The sequence below is a fragment of the Rana temporaria genome, chromosome 4 (assembly GCF_905171775.1).
Source record: "Rana temporaria chromosome 4, aRanTem1.1, whole genome shotgun sequence".
NCBI lineage: Eukaryota > Metazoa > Chordata > Amphibia > Anura > Ranidae > Rana > Rana temporaria.
In genome coordinates, this window is record NC_053492.1 from 342,802,936 (window position 1) to 342,820,171 (window position 17,236).

Consider the following 17,236-nt stretch of genomic DNA (forward strand, 5'->3'; position numbering starts at 1 on the left):
GAGATCAATGCGAAACGCGTCAGCCATTTTCCCTGCTGTATGCTGACTGTTTGCTGTGAATTTTTCCGTTAATAAAGAGCACGTCTTTTTTAAGACTATTTGGAGTGCGGCTGTCCATCTTCTTTCCTATCCGCAGGCGGAGAGCGGACTGAGTGGGCCGAGAGCAGAGCAGTCCTCCGGTATGTAAAACATTCCACTAATGGAGGAGAGCTACTGCAGCTGCCGCCGTCTAGTTCATCAGCGCTCGGGAAACATAACCGCTTTCATTTGAATAGCTGTGTGTTCCCCGCCAGGCGTCGTAATATATAGCCCCTCCCCCTTGTCCGGGGACTTTGATAGACAGATTACCCGTCCCAGGATTGGACAGGTGATTTGTCTATCAAAGTGCCCAGACAAGGGGGAGGGGCTATATATGACGCGCGGCGGGGAACACAGATATTCAAATGAAAGCTGTTATGTTCCCCGAGTGCTGATGAAATAGACGGGGGGGGGGGAGCAGCTAGTTTCTTGCAGTAAATCAGTGTAGATGTGCCATAACTCATCCATCAGGGTTCGTTGGGGCAAATGATTTTAAAAGCAGATGCAGTGTCAGTCAGAATCCTTCATGCCCTGTAAGAAGAGAAGCTGACTAAGCTGTCATTCGCTGTGCAACTTTCCATACTGGATTGGACTACTTCTCATTTCAATCAATGTTCACATGTGTCAACAGGAGGGTTTTTACAAAGGGATTGAGTGCTAATCCGTATTGGCAAGTACATGAAAAAAAGTATCGGTACTTGTACTCTGTCCTAAAAAAGTGGTATCGGGACAACCCTAATTAAGGGACAAATCCTGCTTGATCGGGATGTATGTAATGTGCAAGGAAGCAGTTCAATCTAAAGGCTATCACTTTTGACATTATTTTTAGATCCACGTTTATCAGTAAAATTGGGCTGTAATTAGAGTAATCACCGTGGTCCTATCCCGTCTTTGGTAATACATGTATATATGCCGCATTCTCATGATCTGGGATGCAATTGCCTTGTCTGATATTGTTAAATTAGGTACATAAAGGAGGGATAAGAAACTCCTGATATTTCTAATAGTAATGACCCGAGAAGTCTTCCGGCCCTGGGGCTTTGGATAGATGTAGGGACTTTATGGGCATTCTAATTTCAGGCTCTGAAAATTCCTTGTCCAGAAGCTCAGTATGCGCTTTTTGAAGCTGTGACAAAGAAATATCTCCCAAAAAAATCGTCCAACCTTTCCTTTGAAATTTGAGCAGGTTAACGATATAACATTTTTTGTAAGACATTTTTGTATGATCACTTCTGGGTTCTGAGTCGGTTACCCATTATGCAATCTCAGTTTACGCAGGGCCAGCATAAATACCTACAGCAGAGTGGTAGGTTTGTCATCCAAGGTGTAATATTTATGTCTCGACCAGCGGATACGTTTTTCTGCCTGGGTGGTGAGGCTCAGGTTTAAAGCTAGCCTAACCAAATCTATTTTGTGTCTAATATCAACTAGAAGAGTCGGTCGCTGTTCATCTAAAAGGCTTTACAATTTTGCTTCTTGTTGTTTAATTGTGCTTTCTGGGTTGCGTTTAGTCCTGGCAGCCAGTTGGATGAGTTTACCCCGAATGGCAGCCTTATGGGCAGCCCAATTTATATTGGGAGATGTATCCGAAGATGCATTTTCCCAGAAGAAAATGCGCAATTCTGTTTCTATGTCAGTATACAAAACAGGGTCATTTAGCATGGATGCGTTGAGGCACCATGGGGAAGGATTTGGCTTCGCCAGAGGTCGGAGAGTGACAATTTGACCTGGAATGATCTGACCAGGGAGCAGGCAGGATTCTTGTCGATGTTTAAATAAGGTAGTAGCGCTGTGTGTGTAAATATGTGCTCAATGCGTGAATACATATTATGCACGTGTGAAAAGGGAGTGTAACCTAGTGGAAGGGTTTTTCTCCCACCATCAATCAATCCATAGAGATGTAGCAAACAAGCTATCTTGCTGCTGTTTTAGGCACGTTTTTGGGAACCTCCCTATTTGGATCAGATTCGTCCAAGATCCGATCAAGACGAGTTGATCATTAATGCGGCCCTCTGCCAAGCATATTGCCCCCTCCCCCATTTCTTTTAACAGCCAGATGACAAGTAGTGTTGTGTGTACCTGGCACTAAGGAATCTGGGGGCCGAAGTTCTGGGGATAGGAAAGAGAACAAGAAGGGAAGGTAAGGAGGTGAAATTAAGGACATACAACCTGAAGGATGGGGTAAACCTTCAATCTCTGTATTTGCGGACAATACTAAGCTAAGCAGGGCAGTAACGTCTCCGCAGATGTGGAAACCTTGCAAGAAGATCTGAACAAATGAATGGGGTGGGCAACTACATGGCAAATGAGGTTTAATGTGGAAAAATTGAAAATAATGCATTTGGGTGGCAAAAATATGAATTCGATCTACTCACTGGGGGGATAACATCTGGGGGACGGATGGAAAAGGACCTGGGGGTCCTAGTAGATAGCAGCAGCTTGGCATTGCATGTCATTGCTGAGCCTAACAAAGCAAACTGAATATTGGCATGCATTAAAAAGGGGATTAACTCCAGAGATAAAGCAATAATTCTTCCACTTTACAAGACTCTGGTTCGGCCTCACCTGGAGTATGCTGTCCAGTTCTGGGAACCACTTCTCAGGAATGATCTACTTGAAATGGAGCGAGTACAGAGAAAGGCAACAAAGCTAATAAGGGGACTGGAGGATATTCGTTATGAAGAAAGTTTGTGAGCACTGAACTTATTCTCTCGGGAAAAAGGGTCGCTTGATGGTGGATACTAGGGTTGTCCCGATACCTCTTTTTTAGGACCGAGTACAAGTACCGATACTTTTTTTTCATGTACTCGCCGATGCAGATTACGATACTTCTTTTTTTTAAATGTGTCCATTGGTCCCCAAATGCAGCCGTGTCCCCAAATGCACAGCACCTGCAGGGCACTAAAGAGGAATCCCCTTTAGACGTGATTTCCTATTGGGAGTATTTTTACCAAAAATGTAATTTTTGTTGTTCCGTTTGCACCAGCCTTTTCCCCACAATCACATTCATTAGTGCTTCTCCTGGCATAAATCAACAGAGAATTAGTCAATTGGATTAGCACTCAATCCCTTTGTAAAAACCCTCCATTGATTTAAATGAGAAATAGTCCAATCCAGTATGGAAAGTTGCACAGCGAATGACAGCTTAGTTAGCTTCTGGTCTTACAGGGCATGAAGGATTCTGACTGACACTGCATCTGCTTTGAAAATCATTAGCCCGCTCTCGGCCCGGGTGGAAAAAAAAGTATCGGTGAAGCATCGGAAGCATTTGCGCGAGTACAAGTACGCGCGCAAATGCTCAGTATCGGTACCGATACTAGTATCGGTATTGGGACAACCCTAGTGGTTACAGTTTCAATTTACAAATACCATACTGGTGACCCCAGAATAGGAATAAAACTTTTCCATGAAAGGGATTTTAATAAGACACGTGGCCACTAGTTACAATTATCTTAAACTGCGTAGAGGGTTCTTTATTGTAAGAGCGACAAGGATGTGGAATTCCCTTAAAATATACTAACCGCAATGGGCCAAATCCCTCCCTGGGATCAAAGCCCAGGACCCAAACATGAAGTTGCCTCCACCAGTGAATGCAGGCAAGATCACGACATGTGTATTCACCCCGGCTCAATGTCCGTAACGCTGAAATAAGAACAGAAGGTAAGGCAGACTACCTAGAAAACGTTATAAACTAAACAGTACCACCGTCTAGGTACCTGACAATTATCCAAGATCCATCCGGAATAATTACGAACACGCAATGTTTTGCAAAAGGGCCACAGAACAGTCACTTGAACTAGGTTATGTTGCCCAGAACTAGATTGCAGCCAACAGGTAATTCTTTACTGTTAGCTGATTCAAACTAATGGAAAACTGGAGTTTAAACAGGGGTGACACTACCATCAACAGCACGACTATCAACAAGACGAGACCTTCCCAAGCAGGAGAAAGAATGAGGCAACCCCCTTCCCCAATAAAATAAAGGGGAATGGGATAGCAGGCCCATCAGGTGTGTGATGGACACGCCTTACGTGGAGGTGAGGTCATCTGAGATTCCCTGGCTACAGCTCTTTCTGAACAGAGCAGGCAGCTCTGTTTGTGAAATTTGAAAGCCAATTAGTTATCCAATCAAAAATATCCATGTTTTGTAGGTAATACATACAATAATGCCTTGGTTGAGGTGAAAGGCAGAAACACAAAAAAAAAGGGGGGGGGGGGTAATGTTTTTGTCTGTAACATAATAAATACTGTATATACTGTATATACAAAAACCATATGCTTTCTTAAAGAAAAAAAAAATGTAGGCACTATAGGTCCTATGATTTCCATACTCCTGTCACTCGGCCTAAAAACCAAAGAGAACAGTTAGAACTGTTGCACAAAACAATTGTAGCAGATGCTGAAGTAATAACAAAATAACTCTCTGGTGTTTTACTGCAGTGCTGTGGCTTTTCAACCGCCACCGAAGAAAATCAACAGCAGAGCCATTTTGTTCAGGCTTATCTGTGTGTGTGAGGGATTAAGTTACCAGACAGCTCATAAAAGTCTATCCATCATCTGTCTAATAAAATGTGTCTGCAAAGGCATATTTGGAGGATAAGAAGACAATATATTACTTAGAATATTATGGGGAGGATGTGCTGTTTAGAAGATGAGTTTATTTTCTTGAAGTGTTCAGTAAGGTTATCAGTACAGTTTATTATACACAGAAAACATACAAACTTGGTTCTGCTTGATTTAAGTGAATGATTAGTGTTTCGTACACATTTTCTTTAGTTTCTTTAAATCAGAGTGAAACCCTTCAATTTACCTGTTTCTCAAAACCATTACATTCAATGCATGCATTAAATGCATGCTATCAATCTACCCAATCAGGACACAAGACACCAGCCAGAGCTGCTGTGCTCATTCCCAGGGAGAAGAAAACCAGGTTTAGGTAAGTAAAACGGGGGCACTGGGGGGCTGCAGCACTACGGAAGGTTTTTCACCTTAATGCATAGAAAGGTGAAAAACCACAAGGGTTTACAAGTTCAACCCCTTTAATTTATAAGAGGGTGTGCACACTTATGCAACCACATTTTTACCCCCCCCCTTAAAATATTTGTTTGTTTTTCAATTGAGCTGTACAGTTTATAGATCACATTCCCCACTTGTCTACTAGGCACTTAAAGCGGGGGTTCACCCTAAAAAAAAATTCTAACATTACATCCAGGATACTAACAACATTTACAGTATGCAGGTCTTTTTTTTTTTTTTTATCGCCGTACATACCGTTATATTGTGATTTTCTCCCCGGCTTCCGGGTTCTGATTCCTGCGGGACTGGGCGTTCCTATCCCTGGGTTAGATGATTGACGTCTGGTGAAACAGTTCCCATGTCGCGCAAGGCGCGTCACCAGATTTCCGTAAATAGCCGAGCTGCGAGTCGGCGCTATACAGCGCCTGCGAAGTCAGCTCTACACGGCGGGCGCAAGCGCCGTATAGCGCCCACTCGCAGCTCGGCTATTTACGGATAGGAACGCCCAATCCCACGGGAATCGGAACCCCGGAAGCCGGGGCGAAAATCTCAATATAACGGTATGTACGGCGATAAAAAAAAAAAGACCTGCATACTGTAAATGTCGTTAGTATGCTGGATGTAATGTTAGAAAATTGTTTTTAGGGTGAACCCCCGCTTTAAACCCCCTTCCTGCCCAGGCCAATTTTCAGCTTTCATCGCTGTCGCAGTTTGAATGACAATTGCACGGTCATGCTACACCATACCCAAATTAAATTTTTATAATTTCTTTCCTAATAGAACTTTCTTTAGGTGGTATTTAATCACCACTGGAGTTTTTATTTGTTTTGCTAAACAAACAGAAAAAGACCAAAAATTTATAAAAAAATTACCGTAAAAAAGTTTTCATAGCTTTGTTATAAAATTTTTGCAAACAGGTAATTTTTCTCCTTTATTGATGTGCACTGATAGGCTGCACTGATGGGCGCCACTGAACACATTAAGTGGCACTGGTGAGCACTGATTTTGACTGGTGGGCACAGATGGGGTGGGGGTGGCTCTCTGTGTCTGACAGAAGCCGTTTTTGTGTTTGTTGCTGACTAATAAATGATTACTGGCTTTGTTTACATTACGTGATTAGCTGTCATTGCCTGACAGCTGATCACATGGGGCGCGCATGCAGCTCATACACAGGAAGATGTACATGGATGCCATCCCGGCAATTTATGCCCGAGCTGTAGCCGTCTTTCGGCTATAGTGCGGGCGTGAAGAAGTTAAAGGTGGAAAACGTTCTGAAATTATTTATCTTTGTCTCATATATTTACAGCACAGAAACTTGACATTTTAACAGGGGCGTATAGACTTTTTATACACACTTTGTTTATACTCCTGACCTGTGAATGCTGGGCTATATACTCCTGACCTGTGAACTTTTAGTTACTCATGACCTGGATAAGTTCATATTTTTAAAATTACATTTGTATTATATTTTTCTAAGGGCCAGTTAACACCAAAAATATGGTGCAGGAAACATGCATTCCATGCGTGTTTCCCGCACTGCTGGTGAGCACACTGCCTTTACGATCTGCATGTAGGTGCCAGTGTATTGGTAACAGCACTGCATTTGTGGGCACCATATCGCATGGTTCCGCAGTACCATGCTGTTTGCTGCAGTGTGCTTTTAAAAGTATGGTGCCCACAAACTCATTACTTTTTCTGCATTTCAGTATGAATTGCAGCCCATTCAAACGACTGCGCTGTCAAAATGCCCCACTCGAGGAAAATGTTGGAAATGCCCAGGAGTGTTTGTCACATTACCGTGTAATCCCGGAGTGAATTGGCACCAATTATTTTAGTAAAAGGAGGAGTTTCCCCTGATCCTCTAGCCCTGTGCTGATCGCATGCGCTCTCCCAAGAAAAAAAAAACCTCTAGCAATACACACCAAACTGTGCATGTGCAGCCTGTCCACTGGCTCTGTAAATATCAGGTTATTTTTTGGAGATGGTGGAAGAAGAGGAGGATCAGAGATGGGATCAAACAATCTTTATACACAATGCAAAGGATTAACCACTTGGCTTCCACAGTGAATATAACCAGCATGCTTTACTGCATATACAGACTGATTTTACTGTTGTGGGTTTAGTAACACTTTTTAAGTTTGATTTTTCACCCTTTGAAAGTCAGTGCTGGAACTGACTCACTGAAAATAGGAGCAAAGCCGCGCCATAAACAATAAACTATATTAATAGTGATTGCCAGAAGTGTATATGTGTCAAGTCCATATATTGGGAATAACGAACATGGGACACCCTTGAATCAAAACCAGTCCATATGGTGAGGTTGATAATCAGCTGTTAACACAGGTCTCAAGGAGATTTCATCAAACAACTTCCCAGGCAAAATTCACACCACCAAAGTGACTGGATACATAAAATTAGTGAACCCTTCACCGGTAATGAGAGGCCGCTTACCAGAGGGCAAGCACAAATGAGCAGATGGCTATAGCCCAGCCGCGGCCTTTGGTATTCACAGGATCACTCGGAGACAGATATCAGGAACCGCTCATATGGTATCACCATCCGATACATCCAGTGAGAGAGTAAAGAGAAAATGCACCATAGCGTAACTCCGTATCAATGGGCGTTTAATAAAACAGTAGATATACTTAAAACATAGAAGTAAAAACAGCGTTAAAAATCGAACATAGCCGGCCGGCATACAAGGAGCTCTCCTCCTCTATGTGGTGACGTCACTGCGTGTCCTCCCACTGATTGGAATAAATAGGCCTGACATTAAATACAACCCTGTCCAGGAACTTCCCACCCTGGTGCAATCCGTCTGTCCCTCTGCTCATGTTCCCAGTCTTTAACATCCTTCTTTGGGCCTTCAGGGTGGCACCATACACCCAGTTAAACTCCAGAATGTTGCAGCCAATGTTCTGAAAGCATGGAATAGACAGACTCAGTTTTTGGATCGCCCCATTCATCTGTCCTGCAAGGCCAATTTTTTTGCCTGGCAAGGAGGATTTCCAAGCCAGCGCTAGAGTAATGGAAACTCTTGCCCTCTAAAGAAGTGGAAAATTCTTACAACCAATGCAAGCCTGTCAGGCTGGTGATAGAGTCCTGGAAGCCCTCTTGGTTCAGAGTACTTGGTAGTCAGGGGAAGCACATCTTCTCACAAAAATCCTGGAATTCAGGGCAATTTTGGGTATACCTTTTAACGCTGGACCTCTCCGCTACGAGGTCGCCCGACCATAATCCTGTTGGACAATGCCATGGCTTTCATCAGCAAGAAAGAAGGCACCAGAGGTCATGCCACTCAAAGAATAGCAGGAGTGATTTCCTTTTGGTCAGAACTGCACATTCTGGATTTGTCTGCGATCTACATCCCAGACATGGAAAATTGGCAGGCTTCTCAACCCTCAACATCAGTCTGGATTCCAAAATGCAAGCTTTCCAAGACCTTTGACAACAGGGGGATGCTACATGTGGATCTTCTGGTGTTTGGATTCAACAACCAACTGGACACGTTTGTGGCCAGGTTTAGGTACCCTTGGGCCTTCACGATAGATAATCTGTGGTATCATTTCCACCTGATCTACACTTTTCTTTTGTACAGCTCTTCCCTTATCTCCAATGCAGGATCGAGATGGATGGCATTCCAGTGATTCTAAGCACATTGAACTGACTCAGAAGGATGCAGTACTTATACATACTCCTGGAAGACTTTCTATGAACCCTCCTGGATTTTTTAGATCTTCTGTCCCAAGGGCTGTTCCACCAACCTGCTACTTTGTCATTGGCTTTAGTGGCATGGCTGTTGAGGTCCAGGTCATGGGGGGCAGGGGCCTATCGATTTGGCCATCCCTACCTTTCAAAAGGCTCGGAAGTCAACTTCTCACAAAGTCACAGTGGAAAGCTCACTTTGTGTGGTGCAAGGGTAGGAAATTCAATCCTAGGAAGTACTCCATGAGATGCATCCTGTCATTTCCAGTCTAATCTGAACAAGCATCTGACCTTGAGCAATATGAAGTGTCAAGTCTTGACCCTGACTCTTCTGTTTCAGGTACCTTTGGTCTCTCATTCCTTGGTTCAGGGTGTTAAACACATTTTCTTCCTGACTTCATGGGAGAGATTTACTAAAACTGGTGCACACAAAATCTGGTGCAGCTGTGCATAGTAACCAATCGGCTTCTAACTTCAGCTTATTCATTTAAGCTTTGTCACTAAAACCTAGAAGCTTATTGGTTGCTATGCACAGCTTCCCCAGTATTTGTTTGCACCAGCTTTAGTAAATATCCCCCCGTGGGACTTTAACTTGAATCTTTCAGTTTTTTTAGGCTTGATTTACATCTATGCATGTTGCTTTTGTGCATTTTTGCAGTGCTTTCCGCATTTTTGCTGCAATTTGCGTTATTCTTTTCTTTTACTACATTCACTGTATATAGCCGGTTGCTTAAAAGCAGGCCAGCCGGAAAGCTGGCCGACGTGTCCTTAACAACTGATGACTTATCAGCTGAATGTTCCCTGCTGACAGCTGAATGTAAAAAAAGAATGTGAAAAAAACAAACCAAGGGTGTGGGGTCCCCCCTCTGGTCCATACCAGGCCCTTCAGATCTGGTATGGATTGGGAGGGGACACCCCCACACCAAAATAAAAAAATTAAAAATAAAGTGACGTCACAAGGAGCGCGGTCTCCTGGTGACATCATCGGATGGCCATGACCCATGGTTATAAAAGAAATGACAGACAGTGGGAGCTGACACAACAGAAGCAGCAAGCGTCGGAGGAAGACTGTGTATTTTATTTTTAGAGGGCAGCGGATGAAGACGACCTCACCGGAGAGCTAAGAGAGAAGAAACCACCAGAGAGAAAAGAGGGAAAACAAACCACCGGAGAGAAAAGGGGGGGAAGAAACACTGGAGGGGGAATACAACGGAGGGAGAAGAAACCACCTAAGAGAAAAGGAGACGAAACACCGGAGGATAAAGACACGATTTAAAAAAAAAAAAAAGGACTTGTCAAAAACCGTCTCTTGTGTTGTCTACACCTTCTTTTTTTTTTCTTGTGAATGGATAAGGGTACAATGTACCCCATACTCATTCACATGGGGGGTAGGATCTGGGGGTCCCCATGTTAAAAGGGACTTCCAGATTCCGATGAGCCACTTGCCTGCAGACCCCCCACAACCACCACCCAGAACCTCCCATCCATGTTGAGGGCTTGCGGCCTGGTGTAGTTCAGGAGGGGGGGGCACTCGCTCATCTCCTACCTTTCCTTTTCTATCCTGTCCTGCTGGGCTGCATGCTTGGATAAGGTCCTGGTATGGACCTGGAGGGGGGAGGGGGGGAGCTGTGTTTTTTTCACAATTTTTTTTTTATTTTTTTGTTTTTTGCTTGCGATCCTTTTATTGTACATTTGGCTGTCAGCGGGGGAAACCCGCTGATAACTTATCGGTTGTTATGGTTGCAGCCTTAGCAACTGTCTATATACAGTGGGGTAGATTCAAGTAGGGGAGCGCACTACTACGGCGGCACAGCGTACCGTTTTTACGCTACGCCTCCGTAAATTACTTGAGCTACGCTTCATTCACAAAGCATTTGCTCCGTAATTTGCGGCGGCGTTTCGTAAAAGTGGCCGGCGTAAGTGCGCGTAATTTAAATGATCCCGTAGGGGGCGTGGATCATTTAAATTAGGCGCGTTCCCGCGCCGAACGTTCTGCGCATGCTCCGTCTGGAAAATTTCCCGACGTGCATTGCGGTAAATGACGTTGCAAGGACGTCATTTGCTTCGACGTGAATGTAAATGGCGTCCAGCGCCATTCACGATTCACTTACGCAAACGACGTAAATGTCGAAAATCGCGACGCGGGAACGACGTGTATACTTACCATTGGCTGCGCCTCCTAATGGCAGGAGCAGCCTTACGCAGAAAGCGCCGTACGCAAACGACGTAAAACTCGAACGCCGGCGCGCGTACGTTTGTGAATCGGCGTGAGTATGCAATTTGCATACTCTACGCTGACCACTATGGGAACGCCACCTAGCGGCCAGCGTAAGAATGCAGCCTTAGATACGACGGCATAAGAGCCTTATGCCAGTCATATCTTAGGCTACAGTCGGTGTATCAAGCTTTCTGAATACAGAAAGTCGATACGCCGGGGCGCTACTTAGCAATTACGCTGCGTATCTATGGATACGCAGGCGTAATTGCTTGCTGAATCCACCCCAGTATGTATAAAGCAAAAAAAAACGCAAATCACTGTAAAAAAAAACGGTACCTGTGTTTTGGTTAGGGGTCCATTGTAGTTTATTACATGCAAAATGCTGCAGGCTCCGGGAAAAAAAGTCCCTAGCCCTTTTCAAAAATGCAGAGGCACAAAAATGCATTAATATAAACGTGTTCCATAGGAACCCATTTAAAAAAAAAAATCCTGCGTTTCTGCAAAAAGCTGAAAATGCCGCATATGTGTTAATGGAGCCTTAGAGGTTGCCCATTGAACCAATTAGGTATAGTCCGTTTTCTGACCTCACTTGCAAGGTGACCTTTCTCCTTGCTATCATGTTGGTGCACAGGGTTTCTGAATTAGTAGCCTTATCTTGTAGTATTGCACAAGGACAAAGTTTTCCTTAAGGTGGTTTCCTCCTTCCAATCCTCCTCCTACCTGCACCAGGACAATGCCTTCCCTCCGTACAATGCTGAGTTTATAAAATAAAAATGTATGTTGTGACCACAGATTTCCTTTTATTAAAGATTATTTTTTTATGTTAGGTCAAGATTACGAAGCAAAAAGGAAGAGCAGAAACTAGAAGGTGACCTAAGGAAAAGCCAGAAAGCATGTCTGCATCTAGATGAGCAAAAGGTAAATTAAAGAGTAGCAGTAATCCTCATCTCCTTTTCTAAAATATTTGTCACATATGCCCAGTCTATGGACATTAAACCATTTACACATTCCTAAAGAGCAGGAAATTTGTATTGCACAAGTAGATTGAGCCAGCATATCTCATACCTGCATAGTAAGCACAGGGAGTTGCTTCTTTAGCTCAGTTGCTATCCACAGAACACCTTGCATTTTTTCAAAGAATACAAGACATTCTTTAAAGGACGAGGTGAAGATATCACCTCCCAACCTCTCCACCTCATCCAATCAAAGAAGGCTTTGTATTCTCTGAGGGTTGCCATGCAAACCCTTTTTCGTTAATATGCAGAAGGTGGTCAGCACACTACTTGGAACAATGCTGTTATCACAGTAGCTTCTAGGGCTGTTTATAAGGGGGTACAGGCAGCACTCCTGTACTGGGCTCGGGGGTCATTCCTTTAAAAGGGGGGCCAAGGCAACTGATAGCTGAAAAAGGGGGATTGTTGACAAGAAGGGGTGATCGTGGGGCTGGGGCACGGAAGGGAGGGTGGTTAATCACAACAACCGAAACTGAACTGAAACTGATTCCCCATGTTTCCCCCTGCAGCAGCTGAAAGCAGCCTTCTCCTTCTCTCCCTCCCTGCAGCTTTCAGCTGTTGCAGGGGGAAACATGGGGAATCAGTTTCAGTATATGCCTCCCTGCACCGATCATAGTTTACCACAATCCTCTTACCTCTGCTTTTCGGGCCCCCTTCCCCGTACAGCACTACTGCTAACCCTCCATCCCGCTGGCTTTCAGATGCTGCAGGGGAAATCGCACAAGGGGATCAGTTCCAATGATTTCACCCCCATCGCACAGATCATCCTCCCTGTCCAGGATAGAATTCTCCCTGCTGCCCAGGCAACCCTTTCCCCCCGCAGCACTGACAACTTCCCCTCCTCTCCCTGGTTGCTGTAGGGTACAGGGGATCATTTCAGGATGGGGGTGGGAGGGGCAGTAAATATATCATTTATTGGACTGTTTCTTTTCTTAAATGAACAGAGTGAGGGATCCGCACAAGTCGCTCACTGTGCTCATAACTGAAGCATAGTAAACTGTGTGTGGCCCTGAATGCATACTGTCTGTGTTCAGTGCTGTATACTTGCATGCGCATTAGGCCTGTACACCCAGCCACATAGAAAAAAAAAGATTTAACCTGCACAGGCCACAGCACCTATGTAAATGACCAAAAGATCTTTAGGCATGGAGCTTTATTTATTAAAGTGGTTGTAAACCCTTTATAACCACTTTAACCTACAGGTAAGCCTAGATCAAGGCTTTACTTGTAGGTGCTTGAAATATCTCCTAAACCTCCATGGTTCAGGAAATATTTACTAAAATCACGAGCGCCCATGTCAACGCCCATGTCAACGCCACAATGGCGAGCGTGCCGTTCTTAATGGAGGCCCTGCCGTGACTGGCGGCTGCTGCACACATGAACGGGGAGTGACGTCATTGCGGCTCTGGCCAATCACAGCGCCGGAGCCGCGATACCCGGAAGCAACCTCTGGGCAAGATGTCGGCCGCCCAAGCATTGTACGTGGACGGCTGTGGGGGCTTCGATCGGAGGTGAGTATTACATAATGAGCTAGTATACTATGCATACTAGCTCATTATGCCTTTGTCTTGCAGGTTTTTTTTTTTTAACTGGGTTTACTGCCTCTTTAACTCAATACATTTTTATCATTTCAATTTAGCAGGATTTTTGTAAGTTATGTTGTGTTTGTATTCGTTAATTGTGATTTTAGTGTACATTTAGTATTGCATGTATTCCAATTTTTTCGGTCAGGTAAGATGCACGAGGCCCTGTGACTTCTACATAGATATAAATTTTGGTCGGCTTAATATGTTGCAGGTACAAGTAGGTTTAAAATCTGATTGTAGATACCTTTTGAAGGTTGTTGGCATTTGGTTATATTTTTTCAGAACCAGAATTGAACAGATTGTTGAAATGATTTTTAAAAGTTGAATACCTGCTGCTGTAAATTTGATTTTAAAATGTTTTTTTCTACAGGGTATTAGCTGTCCTAGGGAGCCTTGGTACTGGCCTGCAACAGACCCACAGGAAGATGATGTGGAAACAGATGAGGATGAAGATGAAGTTAAATATGATGAGCTGAGTGTAAGAACCCTTATTTTTTGAACATATATTTATGATTAGGACTTAAATAGGTTGTAAACCCACATTACCCCAAAAAAAAAAAAAAACAGATCACTTGCAAAACAAAAGCATAATGAGCTAGTATGCATAGCATACTAGCTCATTATGTAATACTCACCTGAAATCGAAGCCCTCGCTGCGGTGCCCGTACATAGCTCCGGCCGGCAACATCGCTCCCGGAGTTATTTCCGGGTATCGCGGCTCTGGCGCTGTGATTGGCCAGAGCTGCGATGAACGTCACACTTTTTGAAGCAACGGCACATACGTATATTCAATAAAACTTATCCAAAGGATAATGCACTAGGCTGATGCACCTTTTTTTTTCTATTATAGGCTTACCTGTAGCAAAAAAGTGGTCTGTAAGGGTTTACAACCACTTTATGTTTAGCCATGTGACTGCAACATTTCCAAAGCGGGCTACGATTTCCATTCATCCCGTCTTCCTTGTTTGTTTTCTGGACCAAATGGGTGGCAGCCTTGGTGATGCTCACTGTGGCAGTCTGGCTATTGTATGTGCTGACATTCAGGCATGATCCTACCACCCCCAGGGGGCTTCACCATGTGACCCTTCCTTAACTATCGGTGGTCACGCAGTCATACAATGGCGTATATGGGTGAAAATAACGATCAGGCAAGGTTTTCCATCCTTTCTAATCATGTTTCACTGTTTCATGTTTAATGAGCTGCAGCACATCTTGACCGGAAGATTTCTGTGACATATTAGATTGTAGATACCTCTCTTTGGGTGGCTAACATTTCCTGTAGATTTGTCTGTATTTATAAATTAATTCTGATAATTTTATCTTGTAGTCTGTTCAGATTGAGGCCTGTTTAGCAAGACCTAAATTTAGTAACCTGGAAGACTCTCTGTGAACTCCCATTCACAGTATTCACAGCGCTTCACTTTTTCTACATTTTTGTTATGTTACAGCCTTATTCCAAAATGGATTAAATTCATTTTTTCTCTTTTCGTCCATGGACGGACACAGCTCTTTAAATCTTGACATTTGGGTTATGTTCCTGTTCATAGGAGAGGACTAGGCAGAACATGTTTATTTTTTTTTATCTTAATTTTTCTTTATTATTTTCCAATATTTGTCAAAATAGATTTTCTTACAAAAGATATAAAATATATATTCCAAATATATAAACACTGACTGTGCATTGTGTACATACAGAGGATTCACATTAGCATGCTAAGAACCATGTCCGTCGGACATGTCCGATGGTCAGTACGACTCATCGGACATGTCCCCTGGGCCGGAATCCCCCCCATCCGCCGAAGTGATTCGACGCATGCGTGGAAGCATTGACCTTCCAGGGTCGCGCACGTCGCCGCGGCCACATTACCGCCTATCCTGTCCGCGGGGAATTTTGTCTGATGGTGTGTACAGCCATCAAACCAAATGATCCCAGCGGACATGTCCGATGAAAACGGTCCGCGGACCGTTTTCATCGGACAGGTCCCGTCGTGTGTACGAGGCCTAAGAGGCAAGTTTTAGCCTCTGGTTCTAAAGAAGTCGTAAAGATTTTGTTGAGCCTATTTATTACTTCTATCCAATATCTGAAAAGCTTAGGGCATCTCCAGACCATGTGAATAAGGTCCCCTGTTGCCTTGCATCTGGGGCATTCATCGCTCTGATTCCATCCTAATTCAAACATGTTTTTGGGAGCATAGTAGACGCGGTGCAATAGAAATAAATGGGACAGTCTCTGTGCTGGGGCAATTGACACCAGAGCCCCTATATGTAGGATCTTGTTCCATTGCTCTGAGGTTACTAACCCTAGATCTCTTTCCCATTTTTCTCGACTCTTGGAAATACCAATTTGATTTATTACTCTGGCCCCTAGTTTACCATTTATCTCTGAAATTAAACCTTTCGAGATATTAGGTTAAATTATTTTGAGAATAACGGTATTCTAAATCCTAACAATTGGTTGTGTCCTAAACTGGGTTTGGATGGCATGCCTGATCTGTAAGTATTTATAAAACGTCTTATTTGATATGTTGAATTCGTATCTCAAATCCGAGAACGTTTTCATGAGGTTGCCCTCGTACAGATGGAGTAGCCGTGTAATTCCCTGCCTCTCATGCCTCTCCCATTCTTTAGATTTCTCTATATCCCTAACTTCTGTTAGGTTCTTATTGTTCCAGAGGGGGGCAAACTCAGTTACCCCAGTATATCCCAGCAGGGCCTTCCTTGTCTGCCATACTTTGCTAATTAGCTTTATAGTCAGGCATTTGTGGGTAAATGAGTTTGCCTCCAGGGCTTCTACCAATATTTTATGTGGGGCCCCTGATAGCATTAATCTGCAACTATCATTACCTGGGTTTTGAGTGCCGCAACCCGCTAGATGTTGTAGCTGGGACGCTAGGAAGTATATTCTTGGGTGTGGGAGCGCCATCCCCCCCTCCTTTACTGGGAGTTGCATAGTCTGTAAACTGATTCTGGCCTGTTCTCCTTTCCACATTAACTCCCTGAATGTTTCCATTCTTTTAAACCATATTTGGCTTACCCAAATCGGGGAGTTGTGGAGTACGTATAATATCTGGGGGAGCCAAATCATCTTTATTAAGTTACATACAACGCCCAGCTACAGCGAGAGGGCAGCGGTTCCAAATATCTTTGTTTTTTGTTTCATTTTAAATAGTAGTGGAGCTATGTTTTTGCAAGTGTATTCCCTAGCGTTGCGAGTAATCCAGACTCCCAAGTATTTTAGTTTGGTGACAATTTTCAGCTGGGACATTTCAGCTATCGTCTGGTCACGTAATGGGTCTATTGGTAGCAAAGCCGACTTATCCCAGTTGATGGCCAATCCCGAGAACCGTCCAAACTCCCTGACCAATTGGACCACTGAAGCCAAAGAGCTATCCACATCTCCAATGAAGAACAGGACATCGCCCGCATATATAACGATATCCTGTCTTCCTCTGAACCCCTGTATGTCTTCCTTGAGCCTAGCTTTAATCGCTAAAGGTTCCATAGTGAGTTCAAACAGGAGGGGGGAGAGGGGGCAACCCTGCCTCGTTCCCCTCTCAAGCTTGAATAAGTCTGAAACTTTGCCATTTATTTAAATTTTGGCTCTTGGCTTGCTATACAAG

At 43.8% G+C, this 17,236-nt stretch overlaps 1 protein-coding gene across 1 annotated transcript in view; it reads left to right on the forward strand.

Annotated features, from left to right (window-relative positions):
* The window catches only part of GPATCH11 (G-patch domain containing 11), a 91,837-nt gene that overhangs the window by 66,437 nt on the left and 8,164 nt on the right, over positions 1 to 17,236 (forward strand). Inside the window, exons 5-6 of the mRNA XM_040350798.1 lie at positions 11,845 to 11,935; positions 13,987 to 14,094. Coding sequence (XP_040206732.1) covers positions 11,845 to 11,935; positions 13,987 to 14,094 — 199 coding nt within the window. The remainder of the gene's footprint in view (positions 1 to 11,844; positions 11,936 to 13,986; positions 14,095 to 17,236) is intronic.